At 49.5% G+C, this 9,529-nt stretch overlaps 1 protein-coding gene across 1 annotated transcript in view; it reads left to right on the top strand.

Moving 5' to 3' along the window:
* Positions 1-3,887: 3,887 nt before the first annotated feature.
* The window catches only part of Ghrh (growth hormone releasing hormone), a 7,831-nt gene continuing 2,189 nt past the window's right edge, over positions 3,888-9,529 (top strand). The window contains exons 1-4 of the mRNA XM_031373734.1: positions 3,888-3,956; positions 7,426-7,525; positions 7,749-7,850; positions 9,337-9,427. Coding sequence (XP_031229594.1) covers positions 7,446-7,525; positions 7,749-7,850; positions 9,337-9,427 — 273 coding nt within the window. The 5' untranslated portion in view covers positions 3,888-3,956; positions 7,426-7,445. The remainder of the gene's footprint in view (positions 3,957-7,425; positions 7,526-7,748; positions 7,851-9,336; positions 9,428-9,529) is intronic.

The following is a 9,529-nucleotide window of genomic DNA, read 5'->3' as shown; positions in this document are numbered from 1 at the left end:
AAACAAAACAAAACAAAAAAACCCAAAAAACCAAAACCCAAAAAAACAAAAAAAGCAAAAAAACCAAAGTAACCGCTAAACTTTCATTTTGAGAATTACCTAGGCTGCCCTTGAACTCTCCCTGTAGGCCCCAGGTGCTCCCTGACCTTGTTGTTCTTCTCATTCCATCTACTGGGATGGGGGATGCTGGGATTAGAGACCAGTTTGGATTTTTCTTAAAAAAAAAGATGAGCTTCAGAGTTACTGCCCAGTCAGCATGCGTTTCTGGAGAAACCACACAAACTAGGAGAGAGGACCAACCAGGCCACTAGACAGAAAAAGAAACCAAGGCTCAGAGAAATCAAGTGACTTGTTTAGGGCCACCCAGAAAGGCCACAGCAGCCAACACTACTGGTTTGGCTCTGACATAACACACATGTACGTCCACGTGACACTTGCTCCTGAGAACTCCATAAACAGAGCCAGAAAGCAAGAGGGTCAAGGGAATCGGGAAGTCTGGGGTCTGGGCCTCCCCATCTCCCGGAATCTCGGGAAGTCTGGGGCCTGGGCCTCCCCATCTCCCGGAATCGGGAAGTCTAGGGCCTGGGCCTCCCCATCTCCCGCACAGCGGCCTGGGAATGCTTCCATCCTTCAGGAAAGACGTGAAAGCACCTTTCACAAAGTGGGGTCTGAGGCTCACAGATAGGCCCCCTTTGTTCGCGGGCTCCACCCCCCTGCCCCCCATCGCCTGCCCAGCCTGCAGCAGCCGCCTCCTTGAATGGCTGGCTCTCACACTGGAAATTTGCAACACAAATGTACGGCCTGTCTCCCTCTCAGCCTGGCCACACTGCCCCAGCCTCTGGGGGCCTTTTAGAACCCGCCTTTCTCCGGGGTGCTTTCTTTTTTTTGTTTCAGCTCAAGCCCCGGGATCCTAGACACCAACACAATCCCTAATTAAGGTTGGGTTAAAACACAGCTTGGGAAGGAGCCAGCACTGAGCGAGGCAGCCAGAGCAGGGTGGTGGGAATCGGAGGTGGAGGCTGGATTCTCATTCTTGAGACTCTCTCTGGCTTCCTCACCCTGTCTTAGTGGGCTTGTCAGCAAATAAAGCATGTTAATAAGATGGCTCCCAGCTTCCCTAACCATGCAGCTTGGCTTTCTGAGCTCAGGACTGGATGTAAACTGTATCTGCCTCCACTTCCTCACCGGGGAGGCAGGTGTCATGATCCCCGCCTTGCAAATGCGGTAACTGGGACGCAGCGAGATGCAGTGCCTGATCCAGATTCCCTCGTGCGGCAGAGCGCCATTTCATAGGAATCCAGTGGCCGCCCTAGCCGGTGTGCCTGCTATAAGCTTCTTTCCTATCCCGGCTGATGAAGTGCTTCCAGTTTAAAGTGAGCTTTCCTTCCCCGGAAAGTCTTGAGCGCTTTTGTGTGTTTTTGGAATTGCACCTTTTGCTTCCCACAACCCTCTGACGGCGCCAGTGAAGAGAGGTGCTGGGTCCCCTTATTTCTCAAGACTCAAATCCAGCACAGAGGACAGAGGCCCAGACATTCCCAAATGGTGGATAGCTAGTGCCAAGAGCAATGTGGGCTGGGGGTGGGGTGGGGGCTAATTAGATATTTAATAAGAATTTGTAAGAGAAGGGAACAAATGCTCACTTAAGGACTGGCCAGACAGTGCTCCCTCGCCCTGGAGGGAATGTAAACGGTACAAATTGGTTCTGGAGGAAAGCTAGTCAGTCAGGCTCTCTCCTCCTCCTCCTCCTCCTCCTCCTCCTCCTCCTCCTCCTCCTCCTCTCCCCTCTCCTCCTCTTCCTTTTTTGTGTGTATGACTTGTGTGCACACCCATTATTTTGCGTGTTCATGCCAGCAGCCACGCGCCACAGTGACCCTACTGAGGTCCAAGGACAGCTTTTGGGAGTTGGTTCTCTCCTTGGACCACAGGCTCCAGGGATGGAATTCAGGCTCTTGTATAGCAAGCACGTCCACTTCCTGAGCCATTTTAATGCATGGCAGCTTTTTAAATATTCGAAGTATTCACTTACTGCACGACAACAGCTCCACTCCCAGAGCCCTCCAAGATTGACGAATTTGCCCAGTTTCACTAAATCTTGCAAAGATTCATAATTTTTAGACACAATTTTATTTATTATTTATTTATTTATTTTTAATTTTATGTGTGGGGGGGTGTTTTGTGGCAAGTAGGTCTGAACACCCTGTGCATGCAGTGCCCACAGAGGCCAGAAGAGGGTGTTGGGATGCCCTGGGACTGGAGTTAGAGATGGCTGTGAGTCATCCTGTGAGATCAAACAAACATGTGTCCTCTGAAAGAGCAACGTGTGCTCTTGATCATTAAGCCCCAGCTCTGTAGAGTGATTTTTTTTTTTGAGACAGGGTTTCTCTGTGTAGCCCTGGCTGTCCTGGAACTCACTCTGTAGACCAGGCTGGCCTCAAACTCAGAAATCCACCTGCCTCTGTCTCCCAAGTGCTGGGATTAAAGGCGTGCACCACCACCTGCCAGCTCTATAGAGTGATTCTTAATGTATAGCTTCCAACCAGAATTAATTTAAACGTTCCTCAAGGTGAATGCATAGGCGAGCTGTCATAGTCACACAATGGAAGAAAAAGGACCTCATTCCTTGAATCACAGCCCTTTACAGGCTGAGCAGTCTCCACTCTGCCTGCTTTTGAGCAGGAGCTTTGCAATATTGCCCAAGCTGGCCTAGAACTCCTAGACTCAATCGATTCCTCTGCCTTGGCCTCCTAAAAAGTTGGCACTTCAGATACACACACTCCAATAACTCAGTGAGGCCTACTTAAGAGTCTGTTGGGATTTTTGTTTGTTTGTTTTGTTTTGTTTTTGTATTTTCGAGACAGGGTTTCTCTGTATAGCCCTGGCTGTCTTGGAACTCACTCTGTAGACCAGGCTGGCCTTGAACTCAGAAATCCACCTGCCTCTGCCCCCCCAAGTGCTGGGATTAAAAGCGTGCACAACCACTGCCCGGCAAGGGTCTGGTTTTTTAGGTTCTAATTATATAGATTTCCAAAGAAAAGAAACTTTTAAAAAGTTTGAAAGCTGTTATTCCCAGGTATAGAAACTGGGGCCTTAAGGGTAGAAGGAGCTTGCACGGGTCACAGAGGTTGTGAGTGACAGAACGCAAGAGGAGGCAGGTCTCCGACCTCTGTGTGGATCTCTCTCTCTCTACTGGTCCACAGGGTCGCATGAGAAGCCAGTGCTTCTACCTCAGATGCTTTTAAGCTGTTCTTGAGAACACTTAGCTACCGGCTAGGAAAATCTGGACAGATCACAGTTCTCCCAGGGTCTCTATCTCTTTTCTCTCCCTTCACACTTCTCTGAGGCAGCTTCACTGTTGGGCTGTCTTGACACATTTCAGAGGTTGCTCCGGGGTTCGGCTGTCAAAATCTGCCTGTTGACGGCAGCAGCTGGTATAAATCAAACACGGACATTCTGATAATTGGATGACAAGGGAGATGGTGAACAATTTTCCCCACTAAGGGGGAAAAACCACTTATTGGTAATATTGTCTACTCCATAGTGAAATAAAGTTACAGGTGGACAAAATAGAATTATAGGAACTTGGAAAAGCATAGTTTGGGTAGAGTGAGCAAAGCCATGACATTGTTGCAAATATAATTAATAGACTCTTAGTGTCATTCACCATTTTTCTCAGAATAATCATTCAACATTATAATTCTGTTCACCCCCACAAAGACGAAAGAAAAGTTCAGTATGGGTCTTAATTAGTGGGGGCACAGAAACCATTAGTTTGTCTGTGTGGTGCTAAAAACGGCGCATTTGGTTGACTTCTGCGCAATCGACTCTCTGACGCTGATAACACTTAGGGAAATGAAGGTATAAATGTGAGTTACGGCAGTGGCTGGAGCAGATGCCCAGCCTGAGGTCAGTGGGATCTGAGCAGCGCCTCAATCGGAGAGATACCTGTCACCTTGGAGGTGAGGTGGGGGGCAGTCCTGGGGTAGGGATGGATGGGGGCAAGAAAAATTGAGATCTCACCAACTCACAGAAACCAAGTCAAATGGCCCATAGCCAGCCTCTGTGTCCACAGGCTGGTGAGGATGTGGAGTACCTGTTCAGAGTGCTATGTCCCCTCACTAGAGGTCTAGTGTCTCAGGGTGGCTTTGGTGGCTTTTGGTGGCTGGTGCCATGTAAGGTCCATGGTGAAGGCATGGTACTTGGACCCATGGAGAAGTGGTAGGCACAGGTGTTGCAGGAGCTGGTGGAGTCAAGGGAGGACTTGGGGGCTCCTTCCAGAGTGTGGGGGGAGCTTCTGGGTTGAGCTGTGAGCTGGCTGGGTTTTTCCTGTCAATGACAGGGCTCAGCTGTTCATTTATCTGAAAGCAATCCAGTTGCTGGAGAGATCAATTCGGCTCATCGATCGCCCAGAGCCAACTCTGTTATAATTGCCTGGAAATTGATAACATTTCGCTTTCTCCCTCAATTGCAGCCCTGTTCCTCACTCTTATTTTCTGTCACCATCATCGGGTCTTGGAGGCTTCTATTACTCAACGTGTGACCTCTGCTCCTTGCTTGAATAGACCTGAAGCATTTATCATTATCATCATCATTATTATTGTTTGCTACCACAAACTGCCTCAAACCCTTCTTTGGCTTTCGATTCCTCATTAAAAACTTAAGATTTTATGTGGGAGTGTTCAGTTAGGTGCTAGCTAGAGATTTGGCCAGAATGTGCAAAGCCCATTCAGAGTTTCTTCTCTGGCATAAAAAAAGCATTCAGCCTTGGGGTTCTTGGCACTTGAAGAGTTTTGTTTGTTTGTTTGCTTTGTTTGTTTTTTTGTTGGTTGGTTGGTCAAATGGTTTCAGAATTGGGCTAGAATCTAATGTGTTTGAGATGGTCAGTTACAAAGAAGAACATTCAACAAAAGAAGACAATTCCCCGGAGGTTTTCACAGAGACCTCACTAGTGTGTACCCTTGAGACCTGACCTCTGTTGTTTGCTACAGATGTGTGGCAACTGACAGGACGATGGCAACTGGTGTCACCTGATGAGGATGGACACCCCTTCCTCCTAACACTCATGACCTCATCTATGTCTAAGCCCAGTATTAGCTCCACCCAAAGCCGGTGCTTCAGGATCTAGAGTATCTTCGGCGTTGTCAGAGACAGCTGGGTTTGGGCCACTTTGTCACTCGGAACAGAGTCAACAGCTATTTCACAGCCTCTGTTCCTGTCTTACTGTAGCCTGAGTGACTCTTGTTACTCCAGTCTGTGCCCACTGGGATTGGCCAACTCCATGCAATAGGCTTGCATAGCTGGGGCTGCTAATAGAGTTTGGACCCATTCCTGGGGCAAAAGGCAAATGTTGAGTCTCCTACTTGGCCAGACTGTGCAGTGACCAAGCCTTATTATGAAGGAACAGGACTCAAATGGGGTGTTATTACTGTTCCCTGCAAAGCCTGCTCTCTAGGATCAGCTTGATACTGCTGGGGGTGCAGAAGGAGGTGCCCAGGAAGCATATGTTCCTGTTTGCTTCCCTTTTGACTTCTGGGAGGCCCCATGACAAAGAGCAAGAGCTTTCCACTTTTTTCAGAACCCTTTCCCACATGCAGGTGACAAACCCTAAAGGCCCCATGAATAGGAAGAACTGTGAATGGGTGGACTGTGAATAGAGTATTGTATCTGAGAGCAAGAGCAGAGGAAGTATGCTGGCCTGGGAAGTAGGGCCGTTCTCAAGCATCCACTCTGAAGCTGTTTTGATGGAGGACCATGTGAAAAGTCCCTGCCTCCTTCTTGGGCTCTGGTCTTGGCTGTGAAATGAGGGTGACCTTGCCTCTCTGAAATGGGTGTGAGGAGGGTAAGCAGGATAGGCCATGGGATGGAGGTGGGGACTTGGGTGGGGGGGGTGGGATCTCCTTTTGAAGTCTAGGGAGCAGGGCAGGGGGTTGGGGGAGGCAGAGATGAGACATGAAGAGGTGAGAAATCAGAGTGTGTGGAAAAGCAGGAAATGCAGAGGCTGTGTTAAGGGACCCTCCTTATGCCCCAAGAGCTCCCTAGAGCTCTTGTGTTTAAAGTCTCACTTCTGGAGAGGCCCAGTCTGCCTGGAAAATGAGTGGGATGTACGAGGAAGACAGAAAGTGCAGATACTTGGCTCAAGAAACAAGGCCTAAGTCTGATGAAAATCCGATTGGCCCGGTGTGGAGAAAGGGGCCTGAGACCACAGTAAACAGCTCCCATGGATGCTTCCTGGGGCCCAAGGCACCCCTGATCAGAGGAGGCCAGAATCTGCACAAGGGGCCTAGCACTCAACGAAGAGCAGAGAACTTAGCCAAGCATGGTGGACTGAGTTAGAGCTGGCCCTACTTACAGAAATTACTCTCAGCAGAATTAGGGGGAAAGGGGAATCATGGGAATGGAGCGGTGCTGCCTCTCAGGGACCAGTTAGACAGTGCAGAGCAGAGGCCTCTCGGTGGCCAGTGGCTCCAGAACAGGGCGGGCCAGAGCTGATATGAACACCTTCCTGAGCCAAGGCAGCTCTTCCTCTAAGTGCAGAACATGGCAGTTAACAGGTCCAAGTCAGGGTAACTACGAAGTCTGGGAAGACTCTGGCACACTCATGCCCACACTCGATGCTCTCCCTTCCCTTTCAGCATTAATCCTCTGGGAACTAAAAGTTCGGCCAGATGTGGTGGTGCCTGCCTATAATTCTAGCTCTCAAAAGGCTGAGGCAGGAGGATTATGTGTTAGAAGTCAGCCTGGGCAACACAGTGAATCCCAGGCTAGCCTCAGCTACATTTAGATGCACTGTCTCAAACCCCACCTCCAAAATGTAAGCTTCTGGAATAAGAAGGTTGTCCCTTTGTTCCAACTTTACACAAGATGAAACATGGAGAATCTGTTCTCTGGATGAAGTAAGAGCTAAGGCTACAGTAGAAGTTTCTAGAGAGTTCCTTACGTGCCAGGCTATTCACACGGGTGTTTCCCTGCACCTGGCCTGATAGTAATGCTTATTACCTCTAATTTATATCTGGGGAAACTGAGGCTCAGATAGGTTAAGCCACTGTTATGGGAACGTGGGTAGTAAGATCACAACCAGAGTTGGAGGTCAGATTTATCTGTGAACATGGCATGCCCCTGCCTCCTGCTGCCAGCCAACCGGGGGAAGGCGCACTCTCCTCCTGTGTGTATCTCTCTCTCTCTCTCTCTCTCTCTCTCTCTCTCTCTCTCTCTCTCTCTCGCAAGAGGGGCAGTTTCACGGTATTAACTGATTTTTGTCTCAGTCCCATGAGGTGGCCAGTGTGGCTTCACTCCTGGTAGAGAAGTCAGAGCTGAGGACTGGCAATGCTGAACTTGAATCCAAGTGGATAAGGACTGGGGCTTGTCATGGAGTGGTACCCCAGGGACGCTGTGGCTGTATCTGATTGTTTCCTGCTGATCTTTCTGCAGGCCCCACCCAGGAGTGAAGGATGCCACTCTGGGTGTTCTTTGTGATCCTCACCCTCACCAGTGGCTCCCACTGCTTACTGCCCCCCACACCTCCCTTCAGGTAAGCAACAGAGCTCCTGCACAGACTGAGCCTCCAGTGCCAGTGCGAACTGCTCATCTCAGACAGTGACCAGGCATCGAGCCCCAGAGGCTAGCAGCCAGGATCTGAGCCTCTCAGGGAGTGAGGGGAACACGGGACAATGAAGGGGACCTTACTGAGATGTCATGTAGCTCTCACCTTCCCCCAAACTGACCCCATCCTGACCTCTGACCCCTTTGCACAGGGAGCGTCGACACGCAGATGCCATCTTCAGTAGCAGCTACAGGAAACTCCTGAGCCAGCTGTATGCCCGCAAAGTGCTCCAGGACATCATGAACAGGCAGGGGTGAGCAGGCATTCTACGGACACTTCCCAGTCACCTCTCCATCCTAGCTGGAGAGGGCTTGGTCCCCAGGCGGTGGGGGCCATGCTGTGTCTCTTCCCTAATACAGTATATATATCAGTGGTTCTCGACCTTCCTAATGCTCCGACCCTTTAATATTGCTCCTCAGGTTGTGGCGATCCCCAACCATAAAATTGATTGCTACTTTACAATTTTGCTACTGTTATGAATCGTAATATGAACATCTAACATATAGGAGATCTGATAGAGCTGAAAGGGGTCGAGACCGACAGGTTGAGAACCGCCGGCACGTATCCTTTCCGGATTTTGCACAGGAAAAGTAGCCCAGGTCAAACCTCCACTTAGACCTACTGTGTGCCACCAGGCAGTGGTGGCGCACGCCTTTAATCCCACCACTTGGGAGGCAGAGGCAGGCGGATTTCTGAGTTCGAGGCCAGCCTGGTCTACAGAGTGAGTTCCAGGACAGCCAAGGCTACACAAAGAAACCCTGTCTCAAAAAAACCAAAACCAAAACAAAACCAAAACCAAAACAAAAAAACAAAGATCTACTGTGTGCCTCTCTCAGTCCTTGGTTCCAGCAGTGACAATGCTGATGGTCATGGTTCCTATTTGATCTGGACCCCAGGGGACATGTGTATACATGGGGACTGCACTGTGGACACAGGAAGCCTGTGCCAGGGCAGCCACTGTAAGTGTCTTCTTAGATCTTTGAGACCACTTGTCATTACCCCATTGGACAGTCCCATGTGTCCTCTCTAAAGGATGCACAAAGAGTATTTTTTTTTTTTTTTTTTTTTTTTTTTTTGTGAATCCTAGGCTGCCTCTGCCTCCCAAGTGCTGGGACTAAAGGCGTGCGCCACCACCGCCCTGCTACCATGACCTTTTTACCCAGTCTCCTAACATCTAACACCACCCCCTTCTGTGCTTGGTGACACTGTCACTCACAAATTTAAATCTCATCAGTTGTCCCAACAGATTCCTTATACTCATTTCTCTCCCGGCCCAGGTCCCAGCGTAGGCTCACAGACTCCAGTCATCATCCTATCTGCTTTCCATAGTTAGACTGATTTTATTCGCATGACTGTTATGCTCGAATGCATGTCTTTGTACCACATGCATGCCAGGTGCCCTCCAAGGTCCAAAGAGGGCATCCGATGCCCTGAAACTGATTAAGTAACCTCATAATTAGTACCTGCTGTCACCTTGTCAGTGGGGGTATCAGAAGCCACACACGTTGTCCCGTTACTGGTGAATAATAAATTTGATCACTTGTTTTGATATGCCATCTACAAGGTTAATAATCTATGGGGAGGGCTTTGCAGGGACAGATACGCACGCTGTCCTTCTCACGGCCATGCCCACAGTTCCCCAGATATTGCTGAATGTAAGAGCATTGCCTAAGAATCTACTCAGACTGGACATCCTACCCAATGGTGGTCTTCACTGTTTCTCCTTCCCAAACCCACAGGGAGAAGATCCAGGAACAAAGAACCAGGCTCAGCCGCCAATTAGACAGCGCGTGGGCAGAGGACAAGCAGATGACCCTGGAGAGCATCTTGGTAAACTCTGCGGCAGAAACACAAATGGGGGTGAGGGGTGCAGGTGGGGGTAGGGCGCAGGTGGGGAGGGGCAGAGAGAGATTTTTTTTTTTTTTTTTTTTT

Source organism: Mastomys coucha, unplaced genomic scaffold, assembly GCF_008632895.1.
Source record: "Mastomys coucha isolate ucsf_1 unplaced genomic scaffold, UCSF_Mcou_1 pScaffold15, whole genome shotgun sequence".
NCBI lineage: Eukaryota > Metazoa > Chordata > Mammalia > Rodentia > Muridae > Mastomys > Mastomys coucha.
The sequence above is the reverse complement of the archived record's forward strand: the minus strand, read 5'-3'. Positions and strand labels throughout refer to the sequence as shown.